We start from the raw sequence: 18,500 nt of genomic DNA on the forward strand, positions 1-18,500 counted from the left end.
GCAGGTAGAACCACAGGGGGAGGGAGGGTGCTCCCAGGAGAGACAGAGACCTGTCAGGGATGAGCACAAACATCCTCTTCCCCATGTCCAGCCCCAGGGCTGAGCCTCTGTCCACCCCCAGAGATGAGCCCTGTGTCCACTCCCAGGGATGATCTCCCATGTCCAGCCCCCAGGAATGAGCCCCGTGTCCAGCACTGAGGGATGAGCCCCCTGTCCAGCCCCAGGGCTGAGCCTTGTCCACACCTGTGCAGGTGCCCTGGGGGCTGTGCAATGGCCGTGGCAGCTGGGCACATGCAGGTGTGGGAACTGGGCAGGGCAGGGCCAGTGGGGCCTGAGCAGTCCTCTGTGTCCTGGGGAAGGCAGGATTGTGGGCGAGGGTCCTGCAGGCTCTGTAACCTTCTGCAGCTGCCACTGAGGCCGAGCGAGGGTGGCAGGAGCAGTGAGTGCCCTCTAGGGGGTGCATGTCGGTGAGGGTTGGGGTGCTGGCCTCACGCGGGACAGCGGTGAGCTGGGAGGACTCAGACCCAGGTCCTGCGGCAGGACACAGGCTCACGTCCAGTGTGAAGCTGCAGGAGTGGGGGGTGCCCACAGCGCAGAGTCCCCTGTGTACCCGCTCTTGTGCTGTCCCTTAATCACCTTTGGGCTCTGGGGCCAGGGAGGCCGAGACTGGGCCCGGAGGGACCATTAGCGGGCAGGCAGGGTGGAGGAGGCCATGGGGGACAGAGACACTGTGGCGAGGATGTCCTAGCCAGGACTGTCTCCACCTGAGCTGTGGCCGGTGGTGCCTGGGCGCCGGAGCCAGGGCCAGCTCCCCCTAGGAAGCGGGGCACTTGTTGGGGACAGAAAGGCATTTGGGGGCAGGGAGAGATGAAGAGGGTTGCTGGGGTCAAGCTTGGGGTGGGGGGAGCTGGTGCTGACTCGTCTTTGGGGTCCCACAGCCTCGAGGTACCCCCTGCTGTCGCTCAGTGCTACCCGGCCAGGGCAGGATGGACACAGGGCTCCTGCCGAGCTGCAGCTGGATGGTGTCTAGTGTCAGCATCCAAGACAGGCACGCTGGGTGCAGTCTCCCAGGTGGGCTCCTCTGGGCCACCCAGACCCACTGTTTTCACCTGGACTTGTGCCTGCACAGAGGGGGTGGTGTGCGGGAGGCCGGCACTCAGATCTGTTGGACGTGGAAAACTAGCCAGTCAGAGGCCAAGAGGCAACTTCTCTAAGCTTTTTAATGCCTTTACTTATAGGACTGCAGGGGGCAAGTGTCCAGCCGGGCTGTGACTGTCCCCAGCGCTCTCCAGAGCAAGACTTAAAACAACGGGAATGAGAGTGAGCCCTGGGAGTGGTCCCGACCTGCACACTGGCATGGTGCCCTATGGAAACACCCAGTGTATGGCTCTGCACTGGTGAGCACTGAGTCAGGAGCACCCTGTCTCCAGCAGGTGTGGTTGAGGAACATAGACAAAGCAAACATCCACGTGCTTCTCTCTCTCTCTCTCTCTCTCTGTCTCTCTCCTAGCACCACAGCCCTTCACAGCCCTCAAAGCCCCTCCTTCAGGCTGGTCAGCCTAGGCCTCCGGTCCCACACATGCTGTCAGAACACAGGTCCCCTCTCTGGAGGTGACATTGTCAGCTGTCCTGGGGCTTGATAGGCGCCTTCCGCCCGGACCAGCTTCTCGCTCCTCCTTCCTCACCACTGTGGTCAGTGGGCACCAGGGCTTCGTGTCAGCAGCCAGGATGTGACATGAGTCCCAGTGCTCTCAGGAGCCATCGCCACATGACCAGAAGACCCCCACACGAGGCGACCCCTGCTCCAGGCCCGGGAGACTGCAGACCAGGCCAGGTTCTCCACGCTGTAGGGTGGGGGAGGGGGAGATCCAGTACCAGAGAAGAGGGAGGGAGCTTGAGGCCCACCTGAACATGGGCGGAAGGTGAGGGGACATTGGAGGGTCGGACAAGCCACGTCAGGCGCTCTGGAGCGAGGGTCTGCTGAAGAAGGTCTTGTGGATGGCGAGTTTCAGCTCCTTGTTGCGGAGGCTGAAGATGATGGGGCTGAGGAAGGGCGTGAGCACCGTGTAGGTGAAGCCCATCAGCGTGTCGCCCTCCAGGGACTGGGGCCCCTTGGGCTTGAAGTAGATGACCGAGGCGAAGCCGTAGTGCACCACGACCACGGTGAGGTGAGAGGCGCAGGTGGAGAAGGCCTTCCGCCGGCCCTCGGCCGAGGGGATCTTGAGGATGGTGGCCACGATGAAAGTGTAGGACAGGACAATGAGGAGGAAGCATCCGAGGAGGGTGGAGATGCACAGCAGGCCCACGCCCAGGGCCACCCAGGGCACCTCGTGTCCACATGCCAGCTTCAACAGGGGCGGCACGTGGCAGAAGAAGTGGTGGACCTCCCGGTGGCCGCAGAAGGACAGGCTGAACACGGCCCCGGTTACCACAGCGCCCATGACTGCGCCACCCAGCCAGGACCCGCCCACCAGGCAGCCACAGCCACGTGGGCTCATGAGCACGTGGTAATGCAGTGGGTGGCAGATGGCCACATAGCGGTCATAGCCCATGACGGTGAGCAGGAAGGAGTGAGTGAAGCCGAACGTGAAGGAGAAGAACATCTGGGAGGCACAGGCCCCGCGGGCGATGATGTGGCGGGTGGCCAGCAGGTCGGCCAGCATGCGGGGGATGATAGCAAAAGTGTAGAAGATCTCAGAGATGGACAGGGCACACAGGAAGAGGTACATGGGTGTGTGCAGGCTGCGCTCACTCCAGACAGTGGCCATGATGAGCAGGTTGCCCAGCAGCGTGAAGAGGTACATGAGCAGGAAGAGTAGGAAGAGGGGCAGCTGCAGGTGGGGGAAGGCGGAGAAGCCCACCAGGACGAACTCTGTCACAAGCGTGTAGTTCATCCCCATCATCCCGACGGGCGGATGATGTCCTGTGTGGGCGAGAGTGGGGCTGAGTCCTGCACCCTCCCTTGCTCGCCTATCCTGGCGCTGCTGTGGGCGTGGCCTGAGCCCCATGACTGTTCGGGCGTGTGTCCACGAAGAGAAGCCCACTTGCGGTGCCCTGAACACACGAGGAGCGAAGGCCGCACCACCCTATTGGATGGTGGGAATGCGGCTGCCCTGTTTTGGGGATGATGGCACAGACTTGCCAGCCCAGCTAACCTGGTTTCGATCCCTGACACCACTTATGATCCCCAAGCACCGCCAGGCATGATTCCTGAACACAGAGACAGGAATTAGCCCTGAGCACTGCCAGGTATGGTTAAAAAATACAAAAGAGTTTGGAGATTTCTCAAAATATTAAAAATAGGCCTATCATGGGACATAGTAACTCCAGACCAGATGTCTGTCCACAGAAGCGCTCATCTGGGAAGGTGGCTCCTGTGGCTTCTGGGCTGCTGTTTCCAACAGCCACGGTCTGGGGACAACTCAAGAGCTGAGTGCAAGTGACGAGGTTGACACATGTGTGTGCCAGTAACTCACTGCACTGCTGACATGGCTGTAGCTTCAGACACGCCCACATCAGTAGCACCTTGCATGCACACATCATGACACCTCGCACACATATATCAATGACACCTTGCATGCACACATCAGTGGCATCTTGCATGCACACATCATGACACCTCAAATGTCCCTGCTAAGACATCTGTCCTGAAGATTGCTGCCATCCAGATCAATGGCATGGCCCACACGTCTGTGGTCACCAGTGAGCTGCTCGCCCGCACCTGGCATCCGTGTTCTGCATATCTCATGATGCATTTCAGGTGCTTACCAGGCAGGATCATTCCAGGGGCGAGTGTCCCCTCTCCATTTCCTCCATAGGAGTGTGGCTATTGCTGCTGGAGACGGTCACACACTATCCTGGAGATGAACAATAGGGCTGGAGACAGGCAGCCCAGCGGGTTTGTGGCTGGAGGGCCAGCAGACTGCACCCCTGTTCCCATGTCTGGGTTACTCCCACCTCTGTCTCACACCTGCCTCAGCTCAGCTCTGGCTTCCAGCCCGGGCCCAGGGTCTGTGCCAGCCCCCTCAGCGTCCCGTGGACCTGTCCACAGCCTGGGCTCTGCAGGTCCTGTCGGGGTTCGTGCAGGCTGTGCTAAAGGCCCATTTCAAGCTGGTGGGATGCCCAGCAGGGTGGTGAGCATGAGACCAAGCCTGTCCTACAGCCGCTACAGTCATTCCCACCAGTCATGCAGGGCACCCCAGGCTGGCCCACTGGCCGCTCCCAGAGGAGATCCCTACCCCTCAGCTCCTGCGCCAATGTCAAACTTACAGGTGCTGCTGCCTCACGTCAGCGGTTCTGAGCCTCACCAGGGCTGGGGATGGGCCTGAAGCTTCACCTGGTGCGACCTGGAGCCAGAAACACACAAACTGACACTTGCCTCAGAGTGGGGGGCAATGAGCCTCCATTTGAGAATGAGGAATGAGGGTCTCTGTACATGCCACTAAGGAGAGGCCAGGTCGAGCTCATACCAATCTGGGGTGGGCACTAAATCCAGAGCCCAGGCTCCTGAGAGGAGGATGAAGAAAGGGAGAGTCCAGTCAAGCACCTGCCTCAGCTCTGCTCCTCCACACTCCACAAACTCCTCTCAGACCAGAAACACTCCCCCTCAGCCACACACTCCCCTCAGATCACACGCTTCCTCAGTCCACACACTCCCCTCAGATGACACACACTCCCATAAGCCCACACACACTCCCCTCAGATCACACACTCCCCTCAGCCCACATATTCCTATCAGCCCCCACACACTCCCCTCAGCCCCCACACACTCCCCCTCAGACCACGCACTCCCGTCAGTTCACACACACTCCCCTCAGCCCACATACTCCCCTCATGATCACACACACTCCCCTCAGCCCTCATACTCCTATCGTCCCACACACACTCCCCTCAGCCCACAGACACCCCCCTCAGACCACACACTCCCCTTAGTCCACACACACTCCCTTCAGCCCACAAACTCCCCTCAGATCACACACTCCCATCAGCTCACACACACTCCCCTCAGTCCACACACACTCCCCTCAGTCCACACATTCCCCTCATGATCACAAACACTCCACTCAGCCCACACACACTCCCCTCAGAGAACACACACTACCCTCAGTCCACACACTCTCCTCAGATTATACACACTCTCCTGAGCCCACACACTCCCCTCAGCCCACACACACTCTGCTCAGATATCACACACACTCTCCTCAACCCACACATTCCTCTCATGATCACACACGCTCCACTCAGCCCACACACCCCCCCTCAGAGTACAGACACTCTCCCTTCAGTCCACACACTCTCCTCAGATCATACACACTCTCCTGAGCCCACACACTCCCCTCAGATCACATACACTCCCCTCAACCCACACATTCCTCTCATGATCACACTCCACTCAGCCCCCACACTCTCCCTCAGATCACACACACTCCCCTCAGCCCACAAACTCCCCTCAGAGCACACACACTCCCCTCAGCCCACAGACATTCCCCCTCAGACAACACACTCCCCTCAGTTCACACACACTCCCCTCAACCCACATATTCCCCTCATGATCACACACACTCCACTCAGCCCACACACACTCCCCTCAGAGCACACACACACCCCTCAGTCCACACAGTCCACACACTCTCCTCAGATCACACACACACACTCCTGAGCCCACACACTCCCCTCAGCCCACACACACTCCCCTCAGATCACACACACTCCCCTCAACCCACACATTCCCCTCATGATCACACACAGTCCACTCAGCCCACACACACTCCCCTCAGAGCACACACCCTCCCCTCAGTCCACACACTCTCCTCAGATCACACACACTCTCCTGAGCCCACACATTTCCCTCGATCACACAAACACTCTCCTCAGTCCACACACTCCCCTCAGATCACACACACTCCCCTCAGCCCACACACTCCCCTCAGATCACACACTCCCCCTCAGTCCACAGCTTCCCTCAGTCCACACACACTCCCCTCAGCCCAACATTATCCTTAGATCACACACTCCTCTCAGCCCACACACACTCCCCTCAGAGCACACACACACTCCCTCCCCTCAGTCCACACACTCTCCTCAGATTACACACACTCTCCTGAGCCCACACACTCCCCTCAGCCCACACACTCCCCTCAGGTCACACACTCCCCTCTGCCCACAGACACTTCCCCTCATCCACAACTTCCCTCAGTCCACACACACTCCCCTCAGTCCAACACTCCCCTTAGATCACACACTCCTCTTAGCCCACACAGTCCCCTCAGCCCACACACACTTCCCTCAGCCCATACACACTCCTCTCAGTCACACACTCTCTCCTCAACCCACACACTCTCTCCTTAGAAGACAAGCTGCTCTCAGCTCGCACACTCTCCTCTCTGCCCCCACACATTCCCTTCAGCTCATGCTTCCCTCAGCCGACACAATCTCTCCTCAGCCCACACACATTCCCTCAGCCCACAGAGTGCCCGCCACTTGCTCTGGATATCCGGTCTGGACAGAGCCTCTGCTCACTCTCCAGCCTGGCATGAGCTCTATGAGACGCTGTCCTCTCCAGGTGCTCCCTCAGGACTCCCCCTCTGGAGGCATGGGAAGGCGGGGTTCATAGTCCTCCTAAGTCCAAGGAGAGAAGCTGGGACCTCAGGGACAAACCCTCATCCCAGGCTTGCTTTTCCCTTCTTCTCCCCTCCCATGGAGCCATTTTCCCTCCCTCCATCTGCCCACCCTCTGTCTATTATCTAGCTCAGTCCATCCTCCGCCTGTCTCTCCTCCCTTCCCATCCTCCCTCAGCCCTGCCTGCACCCTAGCGTCTCTCCACCGACCTTCCATCCCCTGCAGCTCTACTATTCACATGTGGCTGTACTGTCTCACTGTCCTTCCACAGGCCCCCTGCATTGCGCACCCACCCACCTCCACTGACCCCTGCCCAAAACCTGACCCAAGAGGAACAATCCTGGGTCCAAACACCCACTTCCCCATCTCCTCACGCTCAGAACCAGACTTAGGGGAAGCACCTGTGGAGGGGAGCTGGGCCCTGGACAGGCATGTCTACACACTGTGCTGCCCCCCACTGCTGCACCATCTGTTTCCATGCCCAGGACGCCCCGGCTTCCAGCCAGAGAGCAGCTTCCCTCCAGGCAGCTGCGAGCTCATGAGCTAATGCAGCAAGTGGCAGATGGCCATGTCGTGCTCGGAGCCCATGGTGGTGAACAGGAAGGAATGGGTGAAGCTGAACATGAAGGAGAAGAGCATCTGGGAGGCACAGGCCCTCTGGGCAATGGCGCAGCGGCCAGGGATGATGGTGAAGGTGGAGATGGATAGGGCACACAGGAAGAGGTATGGGGGTGTGTGCAGGTCGCGCTTGCCCCAGAGGGTAAAGGTGGAAGCAGAGTGCCCTGTGTTCAGGAGACACAGGGCAGGACTCATCCAGACACGCATCCTGCCAGCAGTACTGGGCCTCGGGCTCATCTTTGTCCCTTCCCCATGGCCCCTTTGGTTTAACTCCTTGTTTCATGTGTCCTTACTTCCTGGTGCCCGACACGTGCCCTGGGTTCTGCCCTGCAGTGGCGAACCTGGCTGGCTCTGTCTGGCAGAACACACACTGACCACCTCTCTCCACAGGCCACGCCTTCCCGTGTGCCAACCCATCACTAAGCATGAGCAGTCACTCTTGGGCACAGTGGGCGAGCACTTTCATTTCCAGGGAACCTCAAAGGAACAAGCTGTGGGAGAGGTTCAAGCCCCAAAGGGACATGCACAGTAAGAAGACAGTTGTGTCGGGCATGATGTCATCTCATGAGAGTTCGTGGTGACACAGATGGGGGCTGGCTTGGGTCTGGGCTCCTTGGTCCTACAGCGCGTAGAGTCTGCATTTTTAATTTATTTTATTTTTATAAAGTTGTTAACAATAATTTATTATATTCAAACACCTTCCTACCACCATTATTTTGAATTTTCCCAACCATCAACCAAGACTGCCCCAATAGCAGACCCTAAATAATTTAGTTTGTATTGCTTGTTATGAATAATTTGCAAAAATGATCAAAAAAGTTTTCCTTAGAAGTGTGTGAAGATTGTTCTATCTCATGCTGGAGCCATAAAGCCCTTGTATAAGAAATTACTAACATGTTCTTACAGGTTGAGGCTTGTGTGCTAATATTCTTTTTTTTTTAATCACGATTGGTTGCCTCACTTTACCTCCCATCCAATGCGGTGTGCTACTCCTGGTATATCAGTGAAATAGAGTATGAGATATTATGGTGGCATGCTCCATAATTATAAAATTTTATTTTATTTTATTTTATTGGTTTTTGGGTCACACCTGGCGATGCACAGGGGTTACTCCTGGCTCTGCACTCAGGAATCACCCCCGGCGGTGCTCAGGGGACCATATGGGATGCTGGGATTTGAACCCGGGTCGGCCGCGTGCAAGGCAAACGCCCTACCCGCTATGCTATCACTCCAGCCCCAATTATAAAATTTTAAATAAGGTGATACAATTGGAGTTAAAATTTTAACTGCATGGTGACTTTGGGGTCTGGAGGCATCTCTGTAGTTTGTTGCTCTCTTCTGAGATTTATTTGTGAGTCTCTGGATCACGGCCGTTAATAAGCCTGTATGGTGCCAGAGGCAGTTCCATGAGCATGACTGCCATGCTACTTCTGAACAGGGCGATGGGGGAGGTCCTCTATTCCCGACTCCATGCGTTCCTGGAGATTTTGGTCACAAAACCCGCATGCCTGAGCTTCTCTGCAGATTCATTCATGGATGAGGAGCCTCTGGAGATCGGTTGTGAGCATGGTGGGGATTGAGCTCTGGAGGTTTTTGGCTGCTGGGGCTGTGTTTGGCAGGTGGGGGGACTCACTCACCCCCCTCCAGGGTGCCCTGGATATGAGATTTTGTAGGGAGCCATCTTACAGAGCTTGGCTCTTATCGTCTAGTCAAGCAAGGCTGCTTGGGATTCCTGTGATCTTATCATTTCACCACTTGTCTCACTAGCCAACGGCCATGCCTGATCGACATTTTACTATTGTTCCTGTGGGGGTCCAAGCATGCATACCACCCCCTCCCACCAAGAGGTATAAGTATTGTAACTGCTGTGAATAAACTCTCTCTCTCTCTCTCTCTCTCTCTCTCTCTCTCTCCTCCTCCTCCTCCTCCTTCTGGCTCTGCGTCTCTTCGTTTGGTTGCATCCCCTCCTTAGCCCCATGAAGGGTCCTCCCTGCGGGACAGGATGATGCCCGCAGGGGGGACCCCACAAGATTTAGCCTCATTTGGGTTCTTAAGGCATCCCTGCAGTTTATTGACTTTTTCAAGATTTATTTGTGAGTTCTACCGTCTGCATTTAAAGACAGGCAAGTCTCAGTGAAAACTGAAGCAGCTGAGGGAGTGAGGTGCTGCCTTGCATGGAGCTGCCACCGCTTTGACCCCTGGCACCACACTCAATAGTCCCCTGAGCACATGGGGACAGTCCCAGAGCACAAGCAGGACCTTTTCCCTGAGCACCACAGACTCACACTGAGAGGCATACAGGCATTTATTGGTCACGGATTGTGTCTGGTACAAAGACTGACATCAACGATACCAGAGGACCCCCTGGAAGACCCCCAAGGCCACCACAGCTCCTGTCAACAAGGAGCCACCATGTCACAGCCAGTCCCACTGTGTGTCTGTGTGAAAGTGGCAGGAAGTGATTAAAGCTGATTAAAACTGATAATACGGCTTAGTGTTCTGTATGTGGGTATCTGCCACTGGAGCCAGTGCAATCAGACTGCTCTTAGTCCTTGGGTGAGTGATTTGCACCTTGGTTCTCCCAGTCACCTGGGGCATCTGGTACCTTTACTAACTTTGGTCCCGGAGTTGTCCCACTCTCCTGCAGCAGGGCTAGTCAGAGCACCAACGTGGGAGCCAAGGGAGCATTTGAACCGCAGCCTTCCAGAAAGTAAAGCCACAGCCCCGCACACTCCACTTGAAGTCAGCATCTCTGTTCTCAGCTCAGCCTGGCAAATTTTGGGGGCAGTGCCCTGGTGTGTCCAGCACTTGAATGAATTGTGCCACATAAAGTCAGTGACCTCCCGGAGACCAGTGAGAGATGGTGCTACTGGCAGAAACTGAATTCTGGGACAAGCACTCACACACGCACACATAAACAATATACACACAATATGCACACTGTACACAACACAGGTATACACACAAGCACACATAAACACCACACACAACATACACACCATCACTGTATCACTATCACGGTCATCCCGATGACCATCGATTTGCTTGAGCGAGAGCCAGTAATGTTTCCATTTGTCCTAGCCCTGAGATTTTTTTTTGCATTTTTGGGTCACACCTGGTGATGCACAGGGGCCACTCCTGGATCTGTACTCAGGAATTACCCCTGGCGGTGCTCAGGGGACCATATGGGATGCTGGCAATCGAACCCGGGTCGGCCGCGTGCAAGGCAAACGCCCTACCCGCTGTGCTATCACTCCAGCCCCAGCCTCGAGATTTTAGCAGCCTCTCTTTACTCGTCCTTCCCAACGGTGCCACATTGGAGGCTCTTTCAGGGTCAGGGGAATGAGACCCATCATTGTTATTGTTTTTGGCATATCGGATAACCACGGGGAGCTTGCTAGGCTCTGCCCTGCGAGCAGGATACTCTCGGTAGCTTGCTGGGTTCTTTGACAGGGAGACTAGACAGTAAAAGGGAGCTTTGTTGGGTCTGGAGCAATAGCAAGCGGGTAGGGCATTGCCTGGCACATGGCCGACCCGAGTTTGATTCCCAGCATCCCATATGGTCCCCTGAGCACTGCCAGGAGAAATTTCTGCATGCAGAGCCAGGAGTAACCGCTGTGCATCGCCAGGTGTGACCCAAAAAGAGAGGAAATAAAATAGGGAGCTTTGTTTTACAGTCTCTGGATCTTGGCCATTGATGGGATTACACAGTGCCAGAGGCAGTTTGTGGATGTGACTGCCTAGCTACTGGAAAATGGGGATCTGGGTGGAGGAGGCCCAGTCCTAATCCAAGCAGACTTAGAGATCTCAGCCCCGGGTCCCGCACTCCTGGGTTCCTCTGCCGGTTCCGTCATATGTGAGGCTCGTCCGACCGTGTGGAGAGTGGCCTTGAGCATGGCTGTGGCTGGGTTCCGGAGGTCTTCAGCTGCCGGGGCTCTGCTCAGGGCAGAGAGGGAAACTCAATCCGCCCCTCTGAGGGGCCCCGGTGAAGACAGCCAGGTGCAGGGGCAGAAGACTCTGCCATACACACCATACACAGTGCAAATAGGTACACAACACACACACAAGCACACATAAACACCATACACAACATACGCACCATACACAGTGCAAATAGGCACACAACACAAACATACACATAGACACACATAAACACCACACAATATACACACCATACACAGTGCAAGCAGGCCCACAACACACATACAGACAGACAGACACACACACACACACTTGAGTTCTGGTGTTTAGGTGGATAGCAGTCAAGTCCTGTCCCACCTTCAAGGAACAACTCAGAGGTCCGCCTGCACCTGAGGCACAGAACTTCATTGTGGATTTGGGCATGGATGAGAGTGCGTGCTCACAGCGGTGAAAGCAGAGTGCAGAGTCCCCTCTCTGCCTGCTCCTTCTCCTTCCACCCCAGAAACTCTGTCATCATTCTGGGCTTTTATCTAATCACCATTGCCCTCCCCTCCCAGTCAAGCCCATAGAAATGAAAAATTCCAACACTGAAGCCACAGAACCATTTTCAAGAAAACAAAAGACTCGAATCCAGATACATGCACCCCCCCAATTCTGCAGGTGGCAATAAAATGAAATTCCTAAAAGATGCTGACCCACATCCAGAGGAAAAACTTAAAAGAGAAAGCTGGAGAAAGTAACAAAGGCCTGAGAACAGCCATTATAGCAATACTTTACGAAGTTAGAGCATCTCCAGAACACAGAAACTCAGATGCCATAAAGAGCTCCATGAGGAAAACGTTGCAGAGAGACACACACGTCTACAGACCAATATCACTTTCATCCCTAAGCAGAGAAATACCACACACAAAAATAAATCTCAGATGAACGTTGAAGCAAAAGTGCCCAATCCTTCATCATGACCAGGTGGGATTTTACCAAGAGATGCAAAGATGGTTTAATGTTGTGCAAATCACTTAATGAGCAAAAGTAAAGATAAAAACTAAATGACAGTATCAATAGAAGCTTAAAAAGGATTGGGAAAGACTCAACATTTGAAGAACATGGAATAAATACAGAATGGAAGGAACATACACCAGCACAGTAAAGGCCATGTTTGACTCACAGCTAACATCTTACTCAATGGCAAATCACTTTTCTTGTAAGATCTGGGAAAGGAGAACCTCTCAACAGACTTTCAGCAGCATTAGAAATTCTAGCAAGAGGCATGGATGTGGGGGAAAAGAGATGCTCTTTCACTGTTGGTGGGAATGCCGACCGGTCCAGCCTTTCTGGAAAACAATATGGACAGTCCTTCAAAAACTAAAAATTGAGCTTCTATATGACCCCACAATACCACTTCTGGGAATATATCCTGAGGATGCAAAAAAGCAGAGTAGAAATGACATCTGTACCTATGTGTTCATTGCAGTACTGTTCACAATAGCTAAAACCTGGAAACAACCCAACTGCCATAGAACAGAGGACCAGTTAAAGAAATTGTGGTACATCTACACAGTGGAATACTATGCAGCTATTAGAAGAGATGAAGTCTTGAAATTTGTTTATAAATGGATAGACATTGAGAGTATCATGCTAAGTGAAATGAGTCAGAAAGAGAGGGACAGACATAGAAGGACTGCACTCATTTATGGAGTATAGAATAACATATACTATAACTACCCAAGGATACTCAAGAACAGTAGATAGATACAAGGGGCCAGGAGGATTGCCCCATAGCTGGAATCCTGCTTCATGAGCAGAGGGGAGAAGACAGATGGAATAGAGAAGGGATCACTAAGAAAATGATGGCTGGAGGAACCAGTCGGGATGGGAGATACATGCCGAAAGTAGATAATGGACCAAACATGATGATCTCTCAGTGTCTGTGTTGCAAGCCATAATGCCCAAAAGTAGAGAGTAAAGTATGGGGAATATTGTCGGCCATGGACGCAGGGGGAGGGGGGGAAAGGGGGGCATATATCCGGGATATTGGTGGTGGGGAGTGTGCACTGGTGGAGGGATGGGTATTTGATCATTGTGTGATTATAACCCAAATATGAAAGCTTGTAACTCACAGTGATTCAATAAAATTTAAAAAAATTCTAGCAAGAGGAATTAGGCAAGGAAAAGATGTAAAATGAATCCAAACCAGAAATGAAGAATAGCATCGTCGCCTGTGGGTCATATAAGATACATGGAAAACCCTAAGAGAAAATGCAATTTAGTCTTGGAATCATTCCTACCTGAACCCCAGCAAGGCCATTCTCCAGAGTTAGTGCCAAGAAGCGATTTCCAGTGCTTGCGATGCGAGGATGCGAGCTTAAGACCGCCCTATGACTTCAGTGGTTGAAACAGAAGGCACCGGAGAACTGCCCCCTCATTAAAGCCCACCACTCACCAAGAGTCTGGAAATCTTCCATTAGTGTAGGTAATACAGTGACACAGTGTTGGTGCTGTCGGTATCTAATTGCAAGGCTGATACATATCACCACCAAAGGGCCCGTGACCGTCCTCTGTGTCCTGGCACCTCTGAGCCCTTCTTCATCCCTCCTTTCCTCTCCCCTCACTTTGTCATGAAAGTAATAAAACTATTGGAGAATGGCTGGATGTCAGGCTCGGAAGGGGACTGGTCCAAAACAGGGAGGATGAGGAAGCAGGAATACTCCCTGGCTATATTCCAACACAAAGCCTCATTCCTGGCTTCAGGAGAGATTCAGAAGATTTGGAATGTGTGTTATGTTTTGCACGTGTAAATAGCTACTTTTTAAAAAAAGATTCTCACAGCCTCTTCTCCCAGAAAAGGACAAATCAGAATTTTTCATTATATGACAGGGTTTCTTGCATTCTCCTGAAGGTTTAGTTATTCATCCCGAGCTTCCTGTGTTCCTGAGACAGTTGAAAACACTTTCTGCTCTTCTCTAGGGGTAAGGCTTGTCTCAGAAGTAATAGCTCCCGTGGCTGCCAATTTTACTGGATAAAAAGAGAGTAAAATGAGCGCTTTGATGCAATCAGGTCCCCAGAGTCTCTGTCCTCTGACGATTCTCATCCATCACCCCAGTGAGCACAGAAAGATTCATTAGTCCCCACTCTGGGGAGCTTTCCCAGAGGACACCCCTGGGCGTGAAGAACTGAGTGTTTGGGCCAGGTGCTGGCAAGTGCTGCTGAGTGCGGCTCGTGGCTGGAGGGACTTCAGGCACAGCCGAGAGGGCTGCCCATGTCAGAAGGAGCCTGTGTGGCCTGTCCGTCTCGTAGTCAGGGTCCTGGTGAGTGTGGATTCGCTTAGACCTTCGGAGGGGAGAAACTGCACCGTCAAGTTGCCCCTCCTAAAGGCAGGGGAGCTGGCAGCTGGCCGTGAGAGTGCACCCACACGTCTCCCTGGCACAGAAGCCAGCCTCCCCCTGGGAAGTGGCCCCAGCATCCCACCAGACTGGCCAGCAGAACCTGGCCCTGTGGTCCCCCACGGCACATGTTCACCCCACGGGTTCTTGTCCCTCAGCAGGTGATCCTGGGGTGATGGCTCTGCCCCAGGGGCAAGTGAGGTGAGATTCAGAGTGGACAGGCTCTTGGTGGCCAGCAGGGAGCGGGAATGGGGAGTCATCGGATCAGCCAGAGCTCTTTGTCTCTGTGCGCCCGCCTTCCTTCTTACTCCCCCTTCCTCCAACCTCCTTCCTCCTCCCTTCACCCTCCTCCCTCCTCTGTTCAACCCCTTCCTTCACCCTCCTCCCTCCGCCCTCCTCCTTGCTCCCTCCTTCCTCCTCTTCCACCTCCACCCTCTACCCTCCATCCTTCATAACAAAGTTGGTTTTTGTGTATGTCTTTTTTCCCTTTAAATTTACTTATTTATTAATTGAACTACAGTGAGATACAGTCACAAGGTTGTCCACAATTGGGTTTCAGTCACGTGATGTTCCAACACCTGTCCCTTCAACAGTGCACATTTCCCACCACCAATGTCCCTAGTTTCCCTCCCGCCCCCTCTAGCCTGCCTCAATAGCAGGCATTTTTCTCCTCTCTCCATCTCCCTCCCCCCTCCCTTTTGGGCATTATGGTTTGCAATACAGATACTGAAAGGTTCTCAGGTATATTCCTTTTTTATTTTTTGTGGTTAGTTGGTATGGAGACAGATGGAGCCATGTTTGGATACTTTGCTTTCTTAATTTAAAATAAATCAAGACTTCTCTGTGTGACCAGGCAGGGAGGGCTCGGCTGGGCGCTGAGGTGGGTGAGGGATGTGGAGACTGGGTGCTTCTCTCCTCCCAGCTGGGACTTATCACGGCGAGCACCAGGGCGGCATGAGGTCTGCATGCGGTAGGGCTTCCGTGTCCTTGAAGGCTGTCTCCCTGCAGGCAGGTGGAGCTGTTTCGGGGCGCACCCAGGCTCACTGTGAGGGGGGAGCTTGTCTGCCCAAGCTCTCCTGCCTAGTCAGCGACAACGGCAGCTTTGTGGACAAGAAACAGCCTTCCCCTGAGCTGTGCTGTGAGAATCGATTCAAGACCCCAGGCAAGCCACAGCACAGGCTGTCTCACTGGACAGGCTGCTTGGGGGCATCCCAATGCCAGTTGGTGTGTCAGCAGTGGAAGGTCCAGCTGGAGATTGTGGCTGGGAAGGTCAGGAGAAGGATGCAGAGGGCTGAGTGGGGGAAGGAAAGAAGGAAGGAAGGAAGGAAGGAAGGAAGGAAGGAAGGAAGGAAGGAAGGAAGGAAGGAAGGAAGGAAGGAAGGAAGGAAGGAAGGAAGGAAGGAAGGGAGGGAGGGAGGAAGGGATGGAGGGAGGGAGTGAGTGAGTGAGGGAGGGAGGAAAGAAGGGAGGAAAGAAGGAAGGAAAGAAGGGAGGGAGGGAGGAAAGAAGGGAGGGAAGAAGGAAGGAAGGAAGGGAGGGAGGGAGGGAGGGAGGGAGGGAGGGAGGGAGGAGTCCTTTGGTCACTGAAACACAAGGGCAGGGGACAAGCACCTGGGCAAAGGTGCCGAGTGTCATAGTTCTGTGGATGCCCAGGGCTTCGGACCGGCCAGTCTGAGCTCTATTCTCAGGGGACACTGGGGGTGCCGGCCGGGAACAGCATGGGAGAGGCAAGGAGGTGAGCAGGGCAGGGTGCTGGGGGACCCAGGACAAGCCGGCCCCCGCGGCTGGTGGTGTGGCTTCTGTCTGGGCCAATAGTGTGGCACCAGTCAGAGGAGACTAGAGTCGTGAGGAGGCACGCTCAAAGGGGTCAGTAGAGGGGCTGACCGAGGCCCACCTGAGGAAGAAGGGGAGCACGCCAGGGGCCCAGCTGCTGTCTGGGACTTGGTCACACACCCACAGTTGTTGGGTGATGTTGGGTTGCCTCACCAATGTCTCCCACAGCACAGATGGCTGTAAGACCACAGGCTTGTCTTCCCACACAGCTGCGGGGCAAAGTCCAATGCAGAGTCCATTTTTCCTGCGGGCTCTGGCGGGGACACTGCCCATCCCTCCTGGGCCTGCAGCTACCAGCCATTTGCAGGGTCCTTTCACTTGTGACTGTGTCACTTCTGCCTTCACCTCCTCCTGTGGCTCTCATCTCTGAGCCTCTGTCTTCTCTCCACGAGTTACTAGAACACACACTGAACCCAGGGAACCTTCACCTCAGGGTCCTTCATAAGTGCAAACAAAGACCATTTTTCCAAACACAGTGCGTGTGGGAGGCACTTGTCCAACCCTATAGAATCACTGTACTTCTCTGAGCCTCTGTTTCCTCACAGGGAACAAAAAGACAAGCAATAAGACTCCTTTGGTAAATAAGTGAGAAATATGCCTCTAATGCACCCCATGTGTGCGGCTGCTGATGCCAATAGTACCAGCGCAGAGAAAACCTTCCTCTGAAACCTGTCAGCCGCTTCCAGTGTCCAGCAGTGCACACGCAGGCAGTCTCGGGCTCAGTTCCCTGCAGAGGCGGGCATCTTGCCAAAGGAGAGGAACCGAGCATGTCACCCACTTGGAAACCCATGGGCGGGTCCAGAAAGACTTGCTCTGAGCTCTCGCCAAAGGTCCGAGAAGAGCTGACCCATCTCTGTCGGTGATTTTCTCAGTCTGGACACAGTTGACATTTGCTGAAGCGCCACGCTGCGCATTATACAGTGGTCAGAGCATCTCTCCCTCCTGATTCCCGTAGCAGGGAATCACCCCCCGGGAAGTGAGAGGGCAAAATCACTTCTGACTTTGTGGAACAGGCGTGATAAATTAATCGTGTTATTTTCCCCCCTACCAAGCCTGAATTCATGCACGGTCAGGTCCTTCTCAAGATGCTCCAGGAACCTGCCTTAAACAACTGGAGTGTAGCCTAAGCGGAGAACGTCCCCTCTGGCTCTTCCCATGCCCGCCTTAGGCAGATGACGCTAACAGATGGGGGCATCAAACCAGTCAGCGCCTGCAGGCTTCACTCTCATGGGGCTCTTCGGTGACTCGGCGCCACAACTGGTCCTGTTCTCCCTGGTGGGCACCATGTTTGTGGCAGGGCTCCTGGGGAACGCCACCCTGCTCCTCCTGATCCGTGCCGATGCCAGGCTGCACACACCCATGTACTTCCTGCTGAGCCAGCTCTCCCTGCTGGACATTGGCTTCTCCCTCATCACCATCCCCAAGATGGCAGTGGGCGTCCTGCAGGGCGACCTCTCCATCTCCGTGGGGGGCTGCGCAGCCCAGATGTTCTTCCTGATGGTGATGGGTGTCTCCGAGGGCGTCCTGCTGTCCCTGATGTCCTACGACCGCTACGTGGCGGTGTGCCACCCACTGCACTATCCCGTGCTCATGAGGCGCCAGGTGTGCCTGCTCATGGTGGGCACCTCCTGGTCAGCGGGGGTGCTGGTGGCCTCCATCCAGACCGCCGTGGCCTGGCACTTCCCTTACTGTGCCTCACGCTCGCTGACGCACTTCTTCTGCGAGCTGCCGGCTCTGCTGCGCCTGGCCTGCGCCGACACCTCAGGCTATGAGCTGGCGCTGTCCGTGTCGGGGGTCCTGATCCTGCTGCTGCCCCTCGCCTTCGTGGCCTCCTCCTACGGCCAGGTGCTGAGGGCCGTGGTCCGCATGCGGTCGGCCGCGGCACGGCAGAAGGCCTTCAGCACCTGCTTCTCGCACGTCACCGTGGTGGGGCTCTTCTACGGTGCCGCGGTGTTCATGTACATGGTCCCGGGCGCCTACCACACCCCCCAGCAGGACAACGTGGTCTCCCTCTTCTACAGCCTGGTCACCCCCACGCTCAACCCCCTCATCTATAGCCTGAGGAACCGGGAGGTCCGCGCGGCTCTGGCCAAGGTTCTGAACAGAGTCGCCTGCGGGGCCAAGATGTGA

General features: G+C 54.8%; 2 protein-coding genes across 2 annotated transcripts; one reads left to right on the plus strand and one right to left on the minus strand.

Moving 5' to 3' along the window:
• Positions 1-1,955: 1,955 nt before the first annotated feature.
• LOC101546232 (olfactory receptor 10H1-like) lies at positions 1,956-2,903 on the minus strand. Its single transcript, XM_004616675.2, has one exon. The coding sequence runs from the start codon at positions 2,901-2,903 to the stop codon at positions 1,956-1,958; it is 948 nt and encodes a 315-aa protein (XP_004616732.2).
• Positions 2,904-17,555: 14,652 nt separating this feature from the next.
• On the plus strand, positions 17,556-18,500 carry LOC101541733 (olfactory receptor 2Z1). The gene has a single exon (XM_004616894.2). The coding sequence runs from the start codon at positions 17,556-17,558 to the stop codon at positions 18,498-18,500; it is 945 nt and encodes a 314-aa protein (XP_004616951.1).

This window comes from Sorex araneus, chromosome 2 (genome assembly GCF_027595985.1).
Source record: "Sorex araneus isolate mSorAra2 chromosome 2, mSorAra2.pri, whole genome shotgun sequence".
In the NCBI taxonomy this organism is placed as follows: domain Eukaryota; kingdom Metazoa; phylum Chordata; class Mammalia; order Eulipotyphla; family Soricidae; genus Sorex; species Sorex araneus.